The 24,279-nt window shown below is 34.5% G+C and overlaps 1 protein-coding gene across 2 annotated transcripts in view; it reads left to right on the top strand.

Annotated features, from left to right (window-relative positions):
* The window catches only part of rims2b (regulating synaptic membrane exocytosis 2b), a 244,016-nt gene that overhangs the window by 201,084 nt on the left and 18,653 nt on the right, over positions 1-24,279 (top strand). For both annotated transcript variants that reach the window (XM_056479213.1, XM_056479214.1), the window contains one exon: positions 6,225-6,439. In XM_056479213.1, the coding sequence (XP_056335188.1) occupies positions 6,225-6,439 (215 nt within the window). The remainder of the gene's footprint in view (positions 1-6,224; positions 6,440-24,279) is intronic.

Genomic DNA, 24,279 nt, shown 5'->3' with positions numbered 1-24,279 from the left:
AAATTGTTTTTTTTAAATTTTAATTATTATTTTTTTTTTTTACATTTAAATCTGCTTCTATTCTAGCCAAAATAAAACAAATAAGACTTTCTTCAGAAGAAAAAATATTATCAGACATACTGTGAATTTTTTTTGCTCTGTTAAACATCATTTGGGAAATATAAAAAAAAAAAAAGAAAAAAATTCAAAGGGGGGCTAATAATTCTGACTTCAAATGTGTATAGTTGACCAACATTTTCCAGTGTACATAACTTGTCATTCAGTTTTGTGTTGTTAGTTCTTGATAACCCTTCTCTCCACTCCCTAAAATTCGTCATATTGTCCCGAAAGAGGTTGTGTCTTACATAATACCAGTGTCATCTGTAACCCTGGAGAGTGTCGCACGAACAGCTGCCATCTTCTTCCCAATTAGAGCAAAAAACAAGAAAAAACACCCTTATGTTCTCAAGCATTTCCAGCGATTTACACTTCAAGACATTTTCTGTACCATTTGTGGGTCACTAATTGAATATAGATGAAGTGTTTGTGATCATTAAAACGCTACAGCAGATAAAGTAGAATTTTAATGTTATTCGCTGAATTTTTCACCAATTAGCAACAGCAGTAGCGTGAATTCTTACATAACCAGAGCTCTGTGCCCTCGTACAGATGTTGAGCATCGTAGAATGCATTTTTATTAGTCAGTCAAGGCACCGACAACACTCTTGAAAATGCTGTAATCCTCTTTCTGCTCGACAATACAGTACGATGGTCATATATAACGGGTTAATGAGGGACAATTTCATTCATTGAAATGAAGTCAAGAGTCAAGAGCTGTTTGTTGTAGTCAGGAAAGGTCATTTCCTGTCAGTTTATTGTGCTTTAATGCAGACTCAATCATTAGCTGCTGACCCAAACATTAGCAGAAGTGTAAACGTTCTTCGTGTTTCTAGAGTTTCCACAGAAACATGTAAAGAGCTGGAGGTGGTTCATTAAAGAACCAATTAGCCTTACTCCTCTTTCGTTATATGAAGAGAGATGAGTCCTTCTGCCACCCACCATTTCCGTTTGTTTTGTCTGACAAAATTACTCTCAATACACACTCTTTTATCTCTACAAACCCTCATCAGGTCATATCATAGTGTGGTCGAATACTGTATATTCGTTTTGCATAATGATACTATTACCCTGCGTTAATTTATATTTAATCCTGTATTTATTTATTTATTTATTTATTTATTTATTTATTTATTTATTTATTTATTTATTTATTTATTTCAAATATACAGCAAAAACAATGTTAAATAATGTAAAAATAGCAAAAATAGCAAAGTTTTCTAATAAAATATATATTTTCTAATTTAATCTACATACTGATTGTAAAACTGAATTTTTCTAAAGTACATTATACCTGACAAAAGTCTTGTCACCTATCCAAATTTTAGGAACAACAAATAATACCTTGACTTCTAGTTGATCATTTGGTATCAGAAGTGGCTTATATGAAAGGCAAAGGCCTCTAGATATAAACTCATGGTGCAGTGGAAAAAAAAAAAATTGTGTATGACTCCCATGAGCTTGAAGGACTGCATCCATACATTCCTGCAATGACTCAAATAACTTATGAATAAAGTCATCTGGAATGGCAAAGAAAGCGTGCTTCCATAACTCCCAGAGTTCAAGATTCTTTGGATTCATCTTCAATGCCTCCTCCTTCATTTTACCCCAGACATGCTCAATAATGTTCATGTCTGGTGACTGAGCTGGCCAATCCTGAATCACCTTGACCTTCTTTGCTTTCAGGAACTTTGATGTAAAGGCTGAAGCATCAGGAGCACTATTCTGCTAAAGAATTTGCCCGCTCCTTTGGTTTGTAATGAAATTGGCAGCACAAATGTCTTGACACCTCAAGTTGTTGATGTTGACATCCACTCTGCAGAGCTCTCACACTCCCCATACTGAACGTAACCCCAAACCATGATTTTTCCTTCACCAAACTTGACTGATTTTCTATGAGAATCTTGGGCCCATGCAGGTCCCAATATTTGTGATGATTGAGATGCGATTCAACAGATGATTCATAAGAAAAATCTACCTTCTGCCACTTTTCCAAGTGATCAACTAGAAGTCAAGTTATTATTTGTTGCTCTTTAAATTGGGATCGACGTCAAGACTTTTGTCAAATTTGGTATTCTTTCTGACTTTGTGAAGCTCACACAGCTCTGTATTAGACAAAGGCAATATTAATGTCCTAATGAATCTGATCTTAAAGGAATAGTTAACCCAAAAATTTAATTCTTTCATAATTTACTCACCCTTGACATGTTTCAAACCATTTAGATCTTTTAAATTCTGTTGGACACAAAAGCAGATATTTTAAAGAATGTTCAAAACCATTTTATCCATAAAAGTAAAAACAAATACCATAGAAGTCAGTGGTTGCAGGTTTCCAAAATTCTTTAGTGTATTATCTGTTGTGTGTTGTGTTTTGGAACAAGTCAAGGGTAAATAAATGATGAAAGAACTATATATTTTTGGGTGAAATATCTCTTTAATTGTTAGAGTATGATTTTATAATTTTCATAAAGTTTGCAACAGTTGTAAAAAACAGCCAAATTTAACAAGCACAAAGAGATGCTGTATATTAAGTGCAAATGGTATTAAAATATCTCTTTTGGCACAAAAACTTCCTACGTACAGTATTTCGGGAATAGAATATAGCTTGTTTCAGATATTCTAAGAAGATTCTGACAGCTCTGTGACAGATTCCATAATAGGATCTCATAAACCTGTTGAAATCCACATATGAAGCAGATTTAGGTGGCGGAGGCAAATTTAAAAATAAATAGCACATACTGTACAATTGAGTCAGTCTGTTTAGTGTTACAGCACTTAATGTCAAATGATCCTGCCCGATGAAGACTTTAAAATTCAGAGCAAAAATGAGGGTTGAAGAGACAGTTGCCTTAGAAACCGCTTCGTCCTTTTCGTCACAGCTGTAGAAATGTTTGGTCTCAGTGTCAATAGAGCTGTAAATCTTCAATAGTGTTTTCGTCTAAAGGATGCAAACCTCCTTACACAGCATCAAAGAATTTAACCTAAAAACTTGGCATTCACAGAAAGTAGGCTCTCGTTTCTATTAGTCAGACAGGTCACTGGCTCACTGATTCAATTCCATGCTAGTAGCCTAAAGACATCTGCTCACATGTTCTCAGCAGCAGAGAAAGATTGTGTTTCATGAGTCACCGGCTCATTATTTTCTTCTTGTTTGACTCGAGAGCTTGTATCATGTCACCTAAATAGGCCATTATATAAGCTACCTCAAACTGTGTCTCTGTGGATATAGACTTCATAATGCAATCTTTTTACATACTGTAGGTGACCTTTCTGCAAGCTACGCTGGATTCAACATTTTTAATTAAATATATTTATGTTAATGCATAATGTTTAATTAACTTGATTTACTAGAGAGGCTTTTATTCTCTACAGCAGTATATTGTGGCTGATGCAATTAAAATAGACTTAGTAGCACATACAGTAGTCCGTACATCTCTTGCTTAAGTATGCAATCACAAATAATTAAATAAAAATTAATAAATAATAAATACTTCAGCCTCCACATTAAAGTTCCTGAAAACAAAGAAGGTTAAGTTGCTCCAGGATTGGCCAACCCAGTCACCAGATATTAACATTATTGAGCATGTCTGGAGTAAGATAAAGTACATACAAAAGTCTTTACATCGCTTGCTAAAGTATGCAATCAGAAATAATTAAATAAAAAATTATAAATAAATCCCATTTACTGTGTTTACCTGTATTTAGGGACTATGGTGATTCAACATTCAGGGGGGAAATTTTATTTCAAACTAAGCTAAAATTTAACAAACAAAAAAAAAAACATTGGGAACTTTGTGTGCTAAATTATTTTGTAATATCAATCGCAGCACAACAATTTTTGTAAGCAAATTATATGAAAATGTTGATCATTATTTTATTAATCATCTTTCAAGCATAAACAACTGCCTTAAGTTAGGCTATTTAAAAAAAAATGCACCGCACAAATACAAAAACAACTAACATCAACAGTTTAGATCAGGGGTGCTCAGCCCAGCTCCTAGAGATCTACCATCATACAGAGTTCAGCTGTAACACTGATGAACCACACCTGAAACAAATTAATCAGGACCTGAATGGCACCTGATAATTACAGGCAGGTGGGTTTGATATGGGCTGCAACTGAAATCTGCAGGAAGGTAGATCTCCAGGAACAGAGTTGAGCAAACCCTGGTGTAGACAACGTTTGTCTGACAGAAAATATGATTATTCTGACCTAAGCTAATACTGAATCAACTAACTCAGAGAGGTACTGCACAAAAGTGGAATCAAGAAAGCCAGGATAAGAGAAAAAGCGGAGCTTGACCTAGTTTAATCGGGTCGTCTTGGTTTAGTCCATTGCACATTTGCTAATCCAGGATGAGAACTAACCGCTATGTCAAGCCTGATGTTAACAGCCAGGATAAGAGCACATTTGCGGCATTTGTTAACAGACCATGCAAAATGTGCATGAAAATTGCCTTGGAATAATCCCCCAGCCTTACGTCTTATTATTATTGTATATTTGTGTATTTTTTTATTTTTTAATAAAATGATTTCAACAAATACATAAGAAACTAGTGTTTCGTTAAAATATGGAAATATAGATGAAATATAGATGTTAAGATGAGTCTGAAGGGCTTAATTTTGAAAAAAAAATTGCTTAGATTTAATCCCTGTTTACATGGCTAGTACTTCCGCACAAGAAAAAAATAGACACAAAGCATTGTTCTGAGCCATAATAGTTTATTAATCCTTTAATTAAAGGCAAGGTTGACAGAAACGAAAATGACTGAATGAACCACACACTAACTTACAGTACATTTTATTCAGTCATTATTCAGATTTCATTTATAACGCGCTTTTCTAAGACCCAAAGCGCATTAAAAAACAGCAGCAAGACAAAAAAACATTAATATGGATGTGAAAAACAAGATGAATCGAATTACCCAGAAGATCCCCCTGTGGTATAGGTTTCAGAGGTTGTGGTCTCGGAATAACATACACTACCTTACAAAACTCTTGTCATCAATCCCAGTTGTATAAGCAACAAATAATAACTTGACTTAAGTGAAAAGTGTAGATTTTTAGATGAATCATCTGTTGAACTGCATCCCAATCATCACAAATACTGCGGAAGACCTATTGGAAGCTGCATGGACCCATGATTCTCACAGAAATAAGTCAAGTTTGGTGAAGGAAAAATCATGGTTTGGGGTTATATTTAGTATGGGGGCATGCAAGAGATCTGCAGTGTATATGTCAACATCGACAGCCTGAGGTTTCAAGACATTTGTGCTGCTCACTACATTAAGTCTCATACTTCAGCCACCACATCAAAGGTCCTGAAACCAAAGAAGGTTAAGGTGTTCCAGGATTTTCCAGTCCAGTCACCAGACATGAACATTATTGAGCATGTTTGGAGTAAGTTGAAGGAGAAGGCATTGAAGATGAATCCAAAGAATCTTGAACTCTGGGAGTCCTGCAAGAACGCTTTCTTTGCCATTCCAGATGACTTTATTAATAAGTTATTTGAGCCATTGCAGAGATGTAGATGCAGTTGTCCAAGCTTATGGAAGTCAAAGACAATATTAATTCTTTTTCCACTGCATCATGACTTTATATTCTATACTGTACATTATTTCTGTTAAGCGTCAAAACCTTTGTCTAAGCAAAATAATAAAAAGTCAAGGCATGATCATATTTTATTTAGGTAAAATAAGTGTTATCTAGAGGCCTTTGCCTTTCATATAAGCCACTTCTGAAACCAAATGATCAACTAAAAGTCAAGTTATTATATATTGTTCCTAAAACTTGGATAGGTGACAAGATTTTTGTCAGGTAATGTACATTGGAATGTCAGGACTGACCAAATAGAATGTTATATTCCATACAGCCATTGAATAACCTGTAATAACAATTGCCTCAAAATATTTTATTACTTACTTATTAGTGAATGAGTGACTGGTTTTGGACACAGCTAAAGATGCCAGAAGTTCTCTCCAGTAGATGTCCCATCCCGGTGATGTTGTGCCCGTGTGACTGTCCTTCACCTTTGCTCCTAAATCCCGTAGCTCCTAAAGCCTGTCCTTTCCTCTCTTTTCCTGTCCCTGTCCTCCACTTCTTTTCTCTTCCTGTGACATGGCTGACAGTGAGTTTACATCTAAAATGAAACACAGGGCTCAGACGGCGACCCCCGGTTCCAACATTACCAAGAGCTCCAGTGTGGGTGGAGACATGTGTTCGCTGGGCAGGAACGACGACGATGACGATGACAAGAAGAGGCGCTCCAGCTTTGGAGCCAAGATGGCTGCCATGGTGGGACTGGGGAAGAAGAGTCAAAGTACCTCTCAGCTCGACCCAGAGGGTGAGTGAATTGGGATATTAACACAATCATTTAGGAATGTTTGTACATGTTGATTCTGTTTGGTTAGTGCTGCTAAAGCAAACTGCAAATGCTTGGATGATGATTTTGATGATTAAAACACTGTATTTTGGAGGTTTACAGTATTTCTACTACTACTTCTACTACTAATTTAGTAGAAAATACTAATAAAATGTATATTAATGGAAGGTTCTAAACAAGCATTTATTTGAAATTTAATTCATATAATAATGTAGCGTAATGTAATTCTATACATAATCCAACATTACTAATCTGATAAATTATATGCTTTATTGGTTAAAAAAAAGTTATTAATCTTACTGACTCCAAACTTTAGTGCATACAGAGTTCTTTGCAATTCCTGATAGTGTTTTGGCAGACAGCCTTGCAAATATTATTTGTATTGGCTTTTCGTATGCACATGAAACTTTACAGCGAATGAGGACCTACAGTTGATAAAGGGCTTTACTGCTGACCCAAATAACAGATAAACAGAAGACTGTTTGGATGAGGTATTTTGCAGAGCATTGAATCAAATTGTAAATGCAGGTCACGCAATCAATGTGCACAAACTGCACCTTTTTAAGCAGGTCAATCTTTACAGTGTGATTTTTCTATTTCGGTCAGTTTGAGTTAGTCTGTTAGGGTGTTTTATGTGGCATTTATTAGCACATTGACTTTGATCAGAACCTCTCACGTGCTGCAATTCAGATAGAAGTAGACAATCCTGAATGTTTTTTTCTAGGCTACAGTGTTATTGTGGAGATGAACTGGGTCTGACCGACTCAAGGTCTGTCATATGTCGATATTCAGACTTCAGGACAGCAGCTTCACTGATGACTACACCATAAAGAAGTTATTTCAGTATTTGACTAAGTGCTTTGTGAGTTATGACCAAAACAGATGGCTTTCGAGGAAAACCCAAGATAAACTCAGTCAAGAGTTTTCTTTATGGAAAAATAGTTTAGTCATACTTGAGGTCCAAGCCCATGGCCTATGTGATTTAAAGTTAGCATAAAAGTTGTGCTGGTCTTTGTGGCTATGTGGCATATATTCAATTGAAAGAGCTTCTTGAAAATGGGAAACAAAAAGTAAGGTGGAACTTGATTTTGTGAATAATGTATTGATAGGATGGTTGAGGTTAGCTATTGTAGGATTTCATATGAGTGACAGGTTAAAACTGCACTACCCTTATGAAAACTAACCATGGCTTTATTATAGTAAAAATGCAGTAACAGCTGTACTTGGTGTATTAATTATCATATTTTAAACCACAGTTTTACTACAGATATGGTTAAACTATAGATAGTGTAGCAAAATCATGGTTGATTTGTGGTTACTATGGTAAAAGTGTTTTGTTTTTAATAAAACATTGAATAGTTTATTTTTGCAAGAGTTGTGCAAGTAAACATTATTAAAGAAAAGTAGAGATGATGTTATAAAAGGAAGGAGTATTTATTTTTGAAACATTGCAATTAATGAACCTTTTAATAAACTTGTCCTTAATTCATCCTCCACTGTTCTGAATGATGAGGGACAGTGAAAATCATGAAATGTCTGAGTAGGTACTACATTTGAATGTGAACTTGAAGTGTGTTCTATACAGTAGGAAAATGAATAGCATATTTGGAATTCAGGCGTGCTACATCCATTATCCTTCATAGGTGAATTGGATGAACTAAATTGGCTGTAGTGTGTGTGTGAAGGAGGGAGTGTATGGGTGTTTCCCAGCATGGTGCTGGGTTGTGGCTGGAAAGGCATCCGCTGCGTAAAACATATGCCAGAGTAGTTGGTGGTTCATTCCACTGTGGCAACCCCTGATAATCAGGGACCAAACAGAAGGAAACTTAATTTATGGATGAATACATCTATCATGCCTTTATCACATGGCCTACTTGCAGTTGTATCAATTCACTTTCATTCACACTGTCTCCTGTGGCCTCATGGGATAATAAAATGTTCATTGCATGCACACTACAGAATCTCAGCAGAAGTACAGTAGCAGGCAATCTGGGTACTTCTTGCTTACTACTTGGGTCTTACTTTTCATGTACTGTCATGGAAATATTTGTTCCTCTGTGAGATCTATCTGACATATTTACACATTTGAAATACTCTTCACAAGTTCCTAAGTAAATAAATAATAATTCTGTAAGTTCCATTACAGAAAAATGGAACTTCATTCATTCATTCATTCATTTTCTTTTCGGCTCAACCCCTTTATTAATCAGGGGTCGCCACAGCGGAATGAACCGCCAACTTATCCAGCATATGTTTTAGACAGCAGATGCCCTTTCAGCTGCAACCCAACTCTGAAAAACACCTATACACTCTTGCATTCGCACACATACTCTACGGCCAATTTAGTTTATTTCATTCACCTATACCACGTCATTGGACTGTGGGAGAAACCCACGCGAACATGGGGAGAACATGCAGAGTCCACACAGAAATGCCAACTGACCCAGCCAGGACTAGAACCAGCGACCTTCTTGCTGTAAGGCGATCGTGCTACCCACTGTGCCACCGCGGCACCCAAAAGTGGAACTTGTTATTATTAGCTTTATTATTTTTGATTAGCTTGTTTGATTTGCATCATTAGGTTTGGTCAAAAGAAATAAGTATAAGTTAGAATTTTGAAAATATGGCTATACTTTTTGCAAACATTCTGATATCCCTTCACAGAGGTTTTAAATGTGTTGCCTGCTTGAGTTTACCACTAAACACAACAACGATGGCAGCTGAGAGAAAAGAACAGTTTCATAAACATCGCAAACAGCCTCCTCTGTGAGATGCACCGTGGTGGCATGTCATATTGCTTTATATTTGCTGTGGACATTAAATGGAACAATGTTTAGAACTTTATCAGACATGGTAGGATGCAGTTGTGCTATTTATCTGGTGTTAGAAACCCTCCAAGTCTTTCAATGAGTGATCGTACTCGCTGATACATCTGTATCATCTCTGCTACTTGACCCTCTAGTGTATTCATGTTGCTAACATGGTGCCATTGTGCTGGATGCTTTTTCTCTGGTCTGACTCTGAGCTGAGCTAAAAAGATGGAGTTACAGGACACACTCACTGATTGCGTAATCGCCACAGACCAATGGTAGCTCAAAGATGTTTAGGAGCCTTTGGTGTTGCAAGCAAACATTGTTTTGGCCAGATTTTGTTCAAAATGGCGTCATTTCAGTTAATTTTCGATTTAGTTTAAAGTATAAAGGAGCCGTAAATCTCAGTGAACATGGACTAAAGGAATCATTGTCATGGACAAAACAAAGCAGGACAACAAAACTATAAGTGAAAATACATCCTTCAAAACAAATTATTTATATCAGTGTCTATAATCTCAGTAAGAGCCTTTAATTTTCTTTAATTTAGAAAATGATAAATATGTTCTAGTTAGAAAAACAAAAAACTATTGAATGAAAAATTGTTTAGTATGGTAATAATAATTGGCTTTTCTAAGTAAATGGTGTCCAAACCTGTTCCTGGAGGGTCACAGGTTTAGCTCTAATCCTAATTAAGGTCTTCAGACTTTGAGGCAAGTGTCTTTCACCTGAATTCAGCAGTACAGTGGCCCTCTGGCAGTAGGATTGGAAACTGTCATGACTTCAGGTTTTGGAATGTAAGTATAATTTCGGTCCTCAATCTATCCATGCAGACGAAATGCAGACTTTCTTCCCTTTGATGCATATTTAGCATTTATAACCTTTAACTTTTTTCATTCTGTTCCACACTGTTGTGCAAGAGTTCCCTTTAAGCATACAGCTCAGACATTCACATTAATCAGGATCATTATTCTTGATCATCTCTGTGGAGGGATGTCCAGTTTAAGCATGCAGTGGAATTATTTAAAAAACTGTGTCTGAGTACTGTAGATCTTTCTGATTCATTCAAAATGTAAGACATAAGACTAAGTTATGATAAAGTAAAGTTAGTTTGTTAAAAAACTTAAGGATATTCCTAAAAGAATATGTTGTCTAAAATTCTATATATTTAAGATATGTACTAAAAATGTACAAAAAAATAAAGAAATACTATGTGAAATGTCAAGAGCGGCGCACTAATAGTCGAGTAAATGTTATTTGAAAGGAATTGGCTTGAGCTATGTGCAGGGAGAAGGTCAGGATATGAATTTACACGCCAAGTAATAACTGATAAAGGAAGATATTAAGTTTTGTTCTTTTGAAGAAAAAACTCAACAGAAGGTTGCCTATTATTTACATTTTGGTGTGTACTGCTCAGTGTCGTGCTGGTTACTGAAGAATAGTAACTAGTTAGAGTTACTAGTTATGTCATTCAAAAAGCAACTCAATTACTTTATCGAATACTTATACCAAAGTAAATTTGTGTAATTAAAAAGTAATTTTTGAGTTACTTTTCCAAAAAAACATTTTAATGCTCCCATTAATGCCATTATTACATCACTTAAGTGCTGCATGGAGAATATACTGTTGATCAGCTTCACAGATTTAATTAATTTGCATTCTCACAACTAAAACAAAAGACAAACTTAAATTAATGTTTAAAAATTACTTTTTATTTTAGTCAGACCAGAAGCACAAAAATGAAAATATCACAAGTTTATAAACTAGCTGAATAATTAATGAATGAATAAATATATATATATAATGTATAGTATAGTATAATAATAATAATAATAATATATTCAAAAGCAATAAAGCAAAAACTAAAGTTAGTTTAGCCTCATAAAAGTTTGTATTTAATCCTTAAACATGTTCCTTAACAGCTTGACTATGAAAATAGTGACAATATAAAACAGATACAAAACCTTTACGAAATAGATAAATAAAATAATCTGAATTATCATTCAGAATCAATTTGGTAAAACTCAGCACCAAAAAACGACCATAATAGACAACCTTAAATGTTATGCATTTTAAACAAAACAAATACATAACAGCTGCTCAAAAATGAAATCTATGAGCAATTTTCAAACTAACCACAAATTAAGTGTGTTATGTCAGCAACTTATGGAAAGTAAGCTGTGTTTATTCAAAGTGCAAAATCTGCTGTTGTTAAACAGCTATAAAAGTATGTAAAACAAAAAAAGCATTATTTCTGAGCAATACAACACTATACATTTAAATAAAAATTAAAATTCTTAAATATAACAGAAAGTGTCACTGTGCCTACTAAATTAATCAATTTTATTTTACAGATAACAAATGTGTGCTTGTTTATTTGAAACAACAAACATAGTAGTATTAGTAATATTAACTAATAACAATTACGTTAATAGTCTCTTGGTCTCTTGTGAGCACACACTCGGCCTACCTCACCCGCATTTGGTCTCTCTCGCTAGCACACTGGCTCTCCCACTGCTTTGACTTGACTTTTGTCCAGTCTGGCGCCAAGTATGCGACGCATCTTCTTAGCTAATTTCGTCAGGTGCCGCATCGTGGACCTCCGCTGACTGCGCACGCACCCGTACAGCCTTTACAGTAGTTGGTTGGCATCCACCAATCCCACAGTGCGTCGTTGCTGTATACAGGAAGATGTGGGCTAGACTCCTGGCAAAATTTATTAATTTACCAAGTAACAGACAAGCGCATCATATTGTAACGGTAACAGATTTAATATATTTTAAAAACAGTGTAACCGTATTAGTTACTGTCAAAAGTAATGCCGTTACAGAAACGCATTGCTGTCCTACACTGGTACTGATATCTGAATTAAAGTTGTAATATTTTGTTAAAAATAAATATTTATTTATTTTCTGTGATACTGTATGCACAATTTCACTAGATGACTTGAAAAGCTCTATATGAAACAAATTCATCATTTAGACTGATTTAGATTGGGATTTTATAAAAGAGTGCATCTTCATGAAATATAGTAAATTGCAAGCATAGATAAATACAATAGAGCAAAGATACAAATGAAATAGCCTGTGTTTTTTAACTGCAAGTCAACATCTGTCAAAATCTTCACAATGAACTCTTCCTCTGTAAGTAAAAGTTACTAAATTACTAATTAATTATTAAATTATTTAAACTATTTTGCATATAAAACAACATTGTTTAGTAGTTATTATTCTATTCTACCAACATATTTTTTTCATAGGAAAAGTTAATGCTATTGAAGTATAAATGATAACAAATTAGATATTTTTACATATTTCATATATGTTTGAATGTCCTTGTAGGCTTGAAGCTTACACTGCTATTTTGAACCAATAATCGAAAACAGAACGCAGTTGAAGGATGACGTGTTTAAATCAATTATTTTTCTGACTCCATTTTAATTATTCTGACTCCAATAAAGTTATGATCATTGATAAAGAAAAATTATCTCAACACCTTAAAGCAGGCAAAGTCGTTTATTAAGTTACATGTTTAAATATACATACAGTAGAATGAAACAAATTAATATACTGTATGTGGAAACTTAGCTGTAACATTTGCACTGCTGTGGAACAAAGACAGTAAAACTGCTTTTGTTAATGGATGAGGCTATGCACGGTGTGCGGGAGACGCAGAGTAAAAGCCATTCTCCCCGATCAACTGTTACCTTTCCTTCTTATACCCTGAGCAAAGCATTGTCAAGCATGAGTGAAAACCAACTCCCGAAACCAGCTAAACATCAAAGCAAAATTGAGGAGATGAAGTGGGGGAGAAGTACATTAACATACTCTCCTCAGATCATGACACAACAATAATAAATAGAATAGAACACTGAAATTATAAACTGTCAAATAGCACCAAACATGGTAAAATTATATGAAAGAAGATCACAAGCAGATGAATTGTGTATGGTGAAAAGTGCATGGTTACTGTAAGCAAATGGCAGAGTTGTGTATTGGGGCTGTAATGAGCTCTGCCACGCCAGGAGGACTCCTTCTTTGACTGGAATGTCCCAGTAGTCTTCCAGTAGCATAGAAGACATAGACCCAATCCCGATAGCATTGAATCCCAAATATAGCATTAAAAGCTCATTCCCAGCCATTTCTAGACTTTTCTGACAGGGTATTCGAATGTTGTAGGACTGCTATATATGAGTTAATATTAGGGACTACAGATTACAGAAAACCCAAATTTAGCAGGTTTTATTTTAGTATTTTAAAAAAGCATGATGGCAAAACATGAACTTGGTTATGAATATATTAAACATATGCTTGTGTGTTGTAACAATTCATAATAATGACAAAAAAAATACTAATTTGTGCATCTCCTTACTTCCGGGTGTAGCCATGCTGCCGTTGTGGCTGGTGTATTCTGGGAAATTTTCTTACCCCTTGGTTTCAAGTGTGGTCCTGTAAAATCTTATTTTGAAGGGGTATCTACCCATTCCCCTTAGCCCTACGCCTTCAAGCTAAAGAGAATTGGGACACCCCTACCCCTTCACGTGAATGCCCAAAACGAGGGGTAGGGGTAAGGGCTAAAGGGTAGTATTGGGATTAGGCCATTGTATATAATATTTTCCAAGCTTACATCCTTAAATTGACTCATTTTTTTCTGAAAAAAGCAAAAAAAAATTCTAATTTTTTGGTATGACCTAAAGAATGGCCCATCTGAACACACATGCATGTACGCACACACACACACACACACACACATACAAAAGAAATATGAGCAAGTGTTGAGGAAGGTTATGTCTCTCTCTACAGTTCACAGGTAGTGTTCAGGAGTCCCACTGCTGTTATCGTGCTTCACCTCACTCTGCCTCATTTACTCCTGCTAGGACGGGATGCATCGAATCGGATCTTCCATGTAGTTTTACACTGAAATCATTAGTCCATGATCAGATAAATGGGTCAGAACTTTGATCAAGTAGATTTACAGCATTTGCCACATGCAAGGGTGTGAACTGTCCTCATAGATGCCCTGTTGCTGTCTGTTGAGGAAAGACTGTTGGGTTTAAAAGAGCGTTGATGCTGGAGGAACTTCCTGCCGAGCCTGCTTTGATTTGACTGGTGATTTGACATAATGGAGGCAAATGGGCCCAATTTCTCTTCAAATATACAAGCTTAAACTCTTCTGTGGTAGAAAAAAGCAATATTCTTTAGGAGTTTTGAAAAATTAACTGTAAAAAAATGTTGGGGTAATTTCACCCAAGATGTGGACAAATGAGATTTTACCCAGAGGCGGTTCTAGCTTACATGGCACCCTGGGTGAAAAAAATAAATAACCAAAACATCTAGTTATAGAAAAAGGACGATTAAACATGTAGTCGAATTATTATTTTTTTTTTTGTCTAAAACCAGAATTACGATTATTAAAAATATTCATATTTATTATAAATAAAAGTATTATTAATATTCCAAATAAATAACCTATTATCGAAATCAATCCTAAATATAACCGGAAAACAACGTAAAGCAATTCATAAAACAAATAAAGCAAATAGCAATGGCTATTCAATTAGATTGTCATGGGGGGCAGTTCATGGAAAGCATCCCAAATGAAGGGCCGGAGTGATATGATTTGCAATATAAGGTATGTCTACATTAAAACGTTAATATGTTGTATTTTGAAACTACATAACAGCACTGCATTGTACAATGTGGCTTTTTATACAAACATATTCAAATGTTGTATTTCAAAGCACAACAAAAGCAGTGCATTGCTTAAGTAGGCTTCTTCTACATTCAGACACATTCATATGTTATGTTTTAAACTGCGTAACAATTAGGGATACAACAATTCTAGATTTATTAGTCTGAAGAATAATCATGGTTTCACAGTTATCACCATTATTATGCATTTATTAAATTCAAAACACTACTAGTTTAAAAAATACTAAGAAAACTGCTTATATTTTAAAGTGTTGTTTATTGCTGCTCAGTAACCAAATACAGCCCAAAATATTAATAAAACACAAACAATAGTCCATTTCCTTCTTTAAAAAAAAATAAATAAATCAAACAGATTTAAACATGAGTGATAATTTTACAATGAAAATAAATGACAGAACAATGAATAAATAAAAATAAGAATAAATTAAAAAAATGTATTTGTCTAATGTTTATTTAAGCTTTATATTAGGTAAGTATTTAAATGAACGGTTGTTATCATCTGCGTTCATAGATACATAATAATTTTAATAATTTGTAATAATTCGTCTAACATATCTTTTGTTTACATTGCACTGAAAGCCACGCACAACTCTCACCGCTACAGAGTGAGATAATTTCTACTGTGTGCACCTGGAGCTTTAAACTAGCACAGAGTTAGCATAACTTTGTTTAGCTGCAGCAGTTTCGTTCCATGCAGCAGAAGCGCGGCGTCGAGAAGCCTTTACGATTAATTAACCGTAATGAATTAAATTGTGGTTAGTAGTGAAATCGGCTAATCCTTGCATCCCTATTAACAATATCAGTGCATTGTACAAAAGGCCTTTCTACAAACACATCCAAATGTTTTTTGCTGCTTGCGCCACTCGCTTTATGTCAGGTTACTCACGCTCTGCGCAGCCTTCAACTGCAGCTCATGCTGTTTTGAACAGATGCACGTCACTTTAAATATATAATAATATAAAATGATCTGTTCATCTTAGACCCAACTTAAGACCGGGAATTAATGTTAGTCTTTCCTCCCTGACTCTATCCTTGCTTTCTGCTTCATAGACATGCTTAGTCAAAATAAGATCATCATCATATTATACGCTGCATGTCGACACCTCGTGTCATGAAAGTAACAGAAAAGGTCTTTACTCCAGTTTCACAGTGCATGAGCGGCGCATATTTTATCGGCGTGCATGTAGACAAGAACAGTAGCAGTTCGTGAGGGGCGCGGGAATGTTATTCTCAAAGCATGCATCATTTTGCTTTTACCAGCATTGTTTTGGTTGCACAGAGAATAACAAACTTGCGTGTGCAAAAGACACCAAATGTGATTAGCCCCCAACATCTTTATTCTAAGGTTACCACTCAAAATTAATACATTTGCAAAAAGTAAATCATATGTCAAAGCTTACTGGGGCACAGATGATTTTTACTGTGGCATGTTTTTTTTGGTTTTCTGCTAGCAAGATGCCGCCCTGGGCGATCGCCCATATTGCCCATGCCTAACTCCGCCACATTGCCCATGCCTAACTCCGCCCACATTGCCCATGCCTAAATTAGTGTTGAAACTACTGAGAAGTTGTTAGAGTGGATATGGATAATAAGACCCAAGACTTGCAATTATTTCCCTTGTATTGTTGCAGTCACCAATGATCTAGCTACTGCAGATCTGGAGAACTACAAATCTGCCACCAAACGAACTACAACTCCCAGCATGTCACGCACACACACCAGTTCCTGATCCTGACTGATTGCAAACACACACAACTGAAGCTGCTCAAGGATTCATTACATGAATAATTTATACAGGACGCACAGGCATTGCTTAGCCTTGTTATTACCTGTAACCACTTCAAAGTGTTTTCCTTGCCTTGTTTCCCATGCAGTGTTTCTAGACTCTTGCATTGTGTATGGTTTTTGCTGTTAGCCGCCTGAACCGAACTCTTGCCTGTTTTTGACTACTCCTTTGATTGCAGTTTATGATTCTGTTTGGTCCTGTGTTTGACTATTGCCTGTCTGACCATTCTTTGTTTAATAAAGACCCTGCCATTGGATCCTCACCGCCATTGTCCCGCACCCATATGTTACATGTATTTATTGTGTGATTTGAGTGTACTTAAAAAAATAATTTAAAAAAACACTATTTACTATGCTATTTACAAAAAAAATTGTGGTAACACTATTGCACGTATTATTTTTAAGTAAATTTCAAGACTTGATTTTTTTTAGCAAAAACCACTTGAATGAATCATGTGAAAATTACTAAATGTTTTGAGTGATAAATGAAGATTTTAATATTATTAGCGTAATGTGCTTTTATAATTTAAGCTAATCAACCACCATTTACTTATATTTATTTTTTTTAACAAAAACCACTTGAAAGAATCATGTGAAAATTACTAGTTTTTTTAAGTGATAGATGATGATTTTAATATTATTAGTGGAATGTGCTTTTATAATATATGCAAATAAATCACCATTTACTCAAATTAATTAATGAAAATTACTCATTCATAAAATGTAAAATATTTAATGTATAATGAAATACATACACAATACATTTAGGCCAAATATAATTTTATTACATGTTACACTGATTACAAAATGGTACAATATGTTAAACAAATCTATGTAAAATTTACAGCAATGTGAATCTCTGATAAAAATTCCTTTATCCATGTCATGGAAAAAACTGACCTGTCAACTTTCCTTTGTAGGAATAGTCACATTTTAGACAATATTTGACAGAATTTGTGTATTGCAAACTTAATATTCGTTTCTTTGTAAGTGATTTTAATTTGTGGAATATTTGTATAAATCCAGTTCAGCGATTCTAGATTTTCCAGGCTAGCCATGACTCACTTATCCTCCAAGACAATGCAGAAGTCCTCATGGTTGGTCATCCCTCTGACAGACAGCAATTCTCTGTGCATTCCCACACTGTAAAATAAACATTTACGTTTATTATATTGAAATTATGCAGTTGTACATTTCAAATGTTTAAGGTTTACTAAAACACATTAAGGAAATATATTAATGAAATAAACCATTTCTTTTTATATCTGTGAACAGTAATTCTTCATAATGTTTGAGTAGATGTTGCTGACTGACACAAATACACAAGTATTTTGACTTATAATGGACAGGGTGTTTAATGTATACTAGTGTACAGACATTTATAAAAACAAACCATGTTTATACAAGGAATAGTGCATTCAACAGTGTAATGCTTGAGCTATATATTTTTTTGTAAGCATGTAAAAATATAAAATGCAGTTTTCGGAAGATCATAAATATCTGAAACAGTTTGAGACACTTACATTGCACTCCTGGATGAGCTCTTCCTCTTATTCATACAGATAGACCAGCAACAGAGGACGACATCTCTCGATTCATCCCTGATTTAATGTGAGGTCTGATGCAAAAAAGTGTAGAAATTAGTAATAATAATAATAATAATAATAATAATAATACACAAATAACATTATTAAAAATACCTGATGTATGTCACCCATTCTCTTTATCAAAATCTGTCTCAATAAACTGCTCCTCTTTAGTGGGAAAAGTCTGCGAACGTTTTCTTCATTAAACTGAAAAATAAAGCAAACAAATATTAGTATTTATGTACAGTATTATATATAAACAGTTCTTTACATTACATCAGCAATGCTGTAAAAGGAACCTTATGAAATGGAAAAGCATTAGCTGTACATAAACCCCATTGAATAGCTAGCTAACTTAGCTTAGCTTAGATTTACCACTTAACAAGCTCACTGTTGTTCGTCTGCTTAACTTTTGCCTGATCGTTGCTGTTAAATATTACGATGCAAATAATTTGTTCATCTTCATTATATAATTCAGAATGAACATTGAAGCAAATCAATTTCAAATAGGAATGGGTGGTTAAAAATACCCGTGTATCCCTATATACATCATATGGCAAAAACTAACCTCCTGAACAAGTTTGAACAGCATGTGTCTTTCCTGAAAGAGCTTATTTAAGACAATAAAATGATAAACTGTTAATGCTTACCTCTTAACATGCTCGCAGTTGATCTGCTCCTTCAAAATGTCGTCTGATCACTGCCGTTGTTGAGATTCAAATGCAAACATCTCAATCAAATCCACATAATTGAGTGAATTTTCTTAAAATAAACGTGAAGCCATCTTTCCTCAATTTTATTAGCTTAACTGGTTTCTCAAATTAAGCTTAATAATTGCACTAGTTTGCTTAAAAAAATAAGTAAAATTAAAATCTTAGTTATATTAGCGAAATCTTCTTAATATTTTATAATAAATCCAGAATATCAATTTTTTAAAGAAAATATGCTCATTGTTTTTAATGACCACATTAATTTTTTTAATGAAAATTACAAGCCTCAAGATTCATTTTTTACAGTGTAAAATAATAATGAAATAAAAGACAATTTAATAATTCTTCAACTATTTAATACACTTTTTACACATTTAAAAAGCAAATTTTGTAACCATGTCAAATGTAATGTGTTAATGACCTTTAGCCATTAAGTATTTTGATATATTTCATTGTAATTTTAACTGTAATGATTTGATATTGCAGTTGAAATTTATATTTTTTAAAATAGTTAATACAGTTTATTTCAATACATCAAGATTAAACAATATATTGCATTTCAGTTGAAAAAAACAACTGTATTTAAAAGAAAATAAAGACATATTTGAAATTACTTATTATTATTGACTTTATTATTATTATTACTGTTACTGTAAGCTTCACTGTCCCCTTTTTGGTCGATTTTTCTCTGCAGCGTAATAGGTTTACAACATATATAACATATCACACACTTAAAGACACACATTAAACAACATTAATAGTACTAAAAAACAGTGATCTCGTCCCATTAAAATTCAGTAAATTAATAGCACAAGGAACAAGTGAAAATGTAATATTTCTGAAATCTAACTGCATGTAAATGTAACAGAATTAATTATGTTATTCTTATCTTAAGCATAGCTTTATATGTATGACAAAGCAGATGTGCATTGACTGATCTAGGTACTTAAGTGATAACCACCAGATTGAATTAGTTGAAAATTATAAGTACCAAGGTACTATTATTGATAATAAATACATGTTTAATGAAAATACTGAAAGACTATGTAGGAGCGGACAACAAAGATTTTAATGTCAGCGGAAATTAGTGAAGTTTAATATTAACAGGACTCTGATGGTTGCTTTTATAAAGCCCATGTAGAATCAATTTTAACTTTTTACTGATTTGTTGGTTTGCTTCTTTAAAAGTAAAACAGAAGAACTCACTGTCTAAGGTTTTAAACACCTGCAGCAAAGTATTAGAGGTAAAAGTGCTGGGGTTATCAAATGCATCTGCAATCTGTTGGTTCTTGCCTAAGGGACCCTATACCAAGATTTTGAGGGAAGGGGTAGAAGTGAATCAAAAAGAGGATGACATGTCCGAGCTTTCTTTAACACCTAAATTTCAACTAAATAACACCTAAATTTCATATGCATTTGATAACCCCAGCAAATTCACAATTAAGGATATTAATTTATAGTATTCCCATAATAAGTACTTATTTTTAGACCAAACCATCGCCACCCATTAAAAACCATCATTAATTGAGTCTTTTTTATTTGTCCATAAATTACAAGTCAGTCAATAACCAGTCCGCCTATAAACATTCTTTAAAAATATCTTGTTTTGTGTTTGGGGAAAGGTAGTTCTGCCTATTGTGCTGTATGATTTTTGTAAATCCACCATAGTCTCTTTAAACAGGTTGAGGATATTTTTGTGGTGCAGTAGATGCAGTAATGATTCACTCTCCTGCTGAACAGATCAACATGTTGCCATACTTAACAGGCTCATTCTCACTCCCAATCCCAGTTCCTCACGTATTTAAAGATCTTCTCCTTTCTATTTCCTGCCGGATCAGTCATATACAGCTAAAAATACACCCTCTCATTCCTCTGATTTTCACACACAGACACACAGAGTCTGTAGGAGGATGCACTGTGTGCGTCAGTATGGAATGATGAAAAATCCTGCTGTGCTTGAGCATATGCCTATTGAGTGGCACCTGATGATGAAACTATTCTAACCTGAAAAATAACACACAAGAGTTGGAAATACATTCTGTGTTATATTCTTGACCTCATTTAATATGCTTCTATTAGATTGCTTCAATTTTTTTCTAGTTTGCATTTATTTGTTTATTGATTGATTTGATTCATTGATTGATTGATTGATTCATTTATTCATTCATTCATTGAACCAGTTTTCTGTTCAAGAAAAACCTGATTCTGCTGTGTTTTGGTGTATTTGCTCTTTCATTATTATGAAGTTGTGGTCCCTTTATTTTAGGGTTCAATTCTTGTATGAATTTTATTTCAGTAAACTCCTAATTTGAGAAGAACCCCTGTTATGCATTAAAAAAGGTCATGTTTTGGTTTTGGGGGTCTCCAACAACAGGCTGATATGCATGCAAGGTCAAAAAACACTTTCATAGTCTTATAATTTGCATTTATTTTTGCCTAATTATTCTAACGACTCACATATGATTTGTTCAGCGATTCATTTGTTCCCGAACCCCTCCACAGCGCGATGCTAATCTGCGCTAATTGGTCCGATGACTCAGTCTATTGCAATTTGTCAACTGCATTCAGCGCTAGACTCCCTCACCACGGCTTATCAACAATTTTAAAGTAGTCAGAGTGCAGAGTGTATGTGTGAGCCCAATGCAGGAGTGCATTAAAGCAATGCAGTTAAACACCAGCACATTGCTCTATTCTTAACCATGACACACTTTCAGCATTAATCCACACAATGGCTAAAGATGAACTATTTTGAAACATACGTGTGTAGAAACAGCTGACAGTGGCCATTGCAATGACAAACGGCAGAGGATTGCTGGCTCACAAAAGCGTTTAAATCCGTAAAGAAAGTGACAATGTGCTTTCAATGTGGTTTAAGACACGATTTGAGAATATAGAGTTAACCAGATACACCACAAGCTGCTTGAAGCAGTTACAAGTAACAAAACACTATTAAATTCATATTTTGAAAGCTAGAGAAAACAAGGAGGCAACCATTTTATCGCACTTACTTACACTTGTGAAATGGAGGAAGAAACTGGTCCATGAATTGTGTACTGTAAAGTTCCTGTCAAGCTCTGACAAAGTCCCATACATCAATAGTTTTTTCTTATCCCTTCTTTAACAAAGGGCCGACGAATCCCCCGCTGTAACTTGCAGATTGCTGTAGTCAGAAAAATGACGGGAACACAACACAAGGCTGGGGCTATAATGCTATTTTTGCAAAAATAAACTTCAACCACTGACTCTTCACAGCCTCATCTTTGGGTAGGGAAAATAACACTAACTTTCCCTCACACTTCAGAGCACAGCGTCGTCGCGACAAGATTCAACTGGATCTGCTACAGTGTTTATCTTCCTCTTTTTATTTTTACAGTGTTTGTTGGCGGGAGTTTCAATTTTCCCAGGTCTGCACGCGAAACAAATGGGCGAGGCTTGAATTCAGTATTGGCGTCGCGCTGACATGTCTAAAGATTCATTACCTCAACGATTCATTTAAACCACTCTGAGTCAACTCTTGTATAGATAAATCAATAGTTTTAAACACGGCACACTTTCAGATTTAAGCCTTAGCTGTATATTTCACTTGACTTAGAGCTGTGTTACACACTTCATGGAAGGTCATTTTCAAAAACCCATAATAGAGGCTCTTTAATAGTTATTAAGGTAGTAGCTAGGTTTAAGTTTTAGGTAGGATTATGGATGTAGAATAAGATCATGCAGAATATGTACTTTATAAGTCTTATTAAGCCAATATCTTAATAATAGGCAGGTAATAAGTCACTAGTTATTGGAACTTCAAATAACGTGTTACTGTTATTGCCATTGAATGTTTTGTTAGGGTGTTCTACAGGTATTTGATGTTCCGATTCAATAAAAGGTATTTCTCCATCCATTTTATCATCGGCACTTAAAAATCTAAGATAAGTTGCTTAGAAAAACATATATTGTTCAATCGCAAGTAATATTCATCTTCAAATATTGCTGGATAAGATCCCCTTTAAGTGAATACTGCTTGTTTGTTTTTCTGAGGGGTTTAAAGGTCATTAGTTCAGTCAGGTAGACCTGATGTTAATGGGTCATCTTGTTTTTCTGCAGAGCGATAACATTCTGTTCCCAGTGGCTGTTTACATTTAAAGCTAATTGACAGTAACATACTGATGGTCTGGAATTCAAACAAAAGAGCTAAATAATAATATCTGTTATGTTTGACTGGATATAATTTTTACTGAAACACTTTGTAATTCCTACTTTGAAAGGAATCCATTCATTTATGCAGAGTTGCGTTGACTAATTTGTGTTATGTGTTATTTAGCTTTTTATCTGTTTGGTAATTTATGCAGAATAATACCTACATTTACTATCAAACTGAACCAAGGCCTTTTTCTTGCTGTTGTATAAAAACATTTTAGTTATGTGATCCAACCAATACCGCAGTGGCTGCTGCTGACTATTTAAAAATAGCAGATTTGCTGTCTTGTGTCACAAATGGAACACAAGGACATGGGTAGTGACTATTGTCTTTGACCAATCAGTGATCAGCAGTTTGCATGCTTCACATTTGGTAAAGTACAACTTACTGTGAACCTCACCTTAGATGATACTAAAAATGCACCAGGCAACAACCCAGTAGGAAAGCCCCCAAAAGTAGCCACACCGTACCATGCAATGAAAAATCACCTTTAGTGTTGCCAATAGTAAGTAACATACTACTTCTCAGATGCTTAATGTTGTAGGCCATTGTTCATTTAAAACAACATTCAAGTGAAACAAACGTGTCCATGTAGGAATTATCCATTTGGAATTCATTAGATAATTGTGGTTTGTTATTGATTCCTTTCATGTGATTGACAGGTTGACCACACCCTCACATCAATACATGCCATTATAGAAACATATGTTGAAGAGGTTGGAAAATAGTTTTGTTTAAAAATTACAAGGCCACATAAATTCGAAAAAAAAAAGTGCATTAATATTTTTGGTTACTGCAATATACCGTAAAATACACAGCATACTTAAATTCTAGATAAACTTTAGCATTTAATACAATGTTATAGTATTGGGTTAAATCAATTAATTATCAACATCTCCCTTTTTGCAAGTAGTCATTACAGCTGAGTACACCTATAATAAATCTTAGAAACAGAGAATAGCCTTAAAGGCTATGTGAAATCAAAATTTACATACTTTATTTTGCTAACC

Source organism: Danio aesculapii, chromosome 19, assembly GCF_903798145.1.
Source record: "Danio aesculapii chromosome 19, fDanAes4.1, whole genome shotgun sequence".
Taxonomy (NCBI): domain Eukaryota; kingdom Metazoa; phylum Chordata; class Actinopteri; order Cypriniformes; family Danionidae; genus Danio; species Danio aesculapii.
Note: the sequence above shows the minus strand (reverse complement) of the source record. Positions and strands in the feature narration are given on the sequence as shown.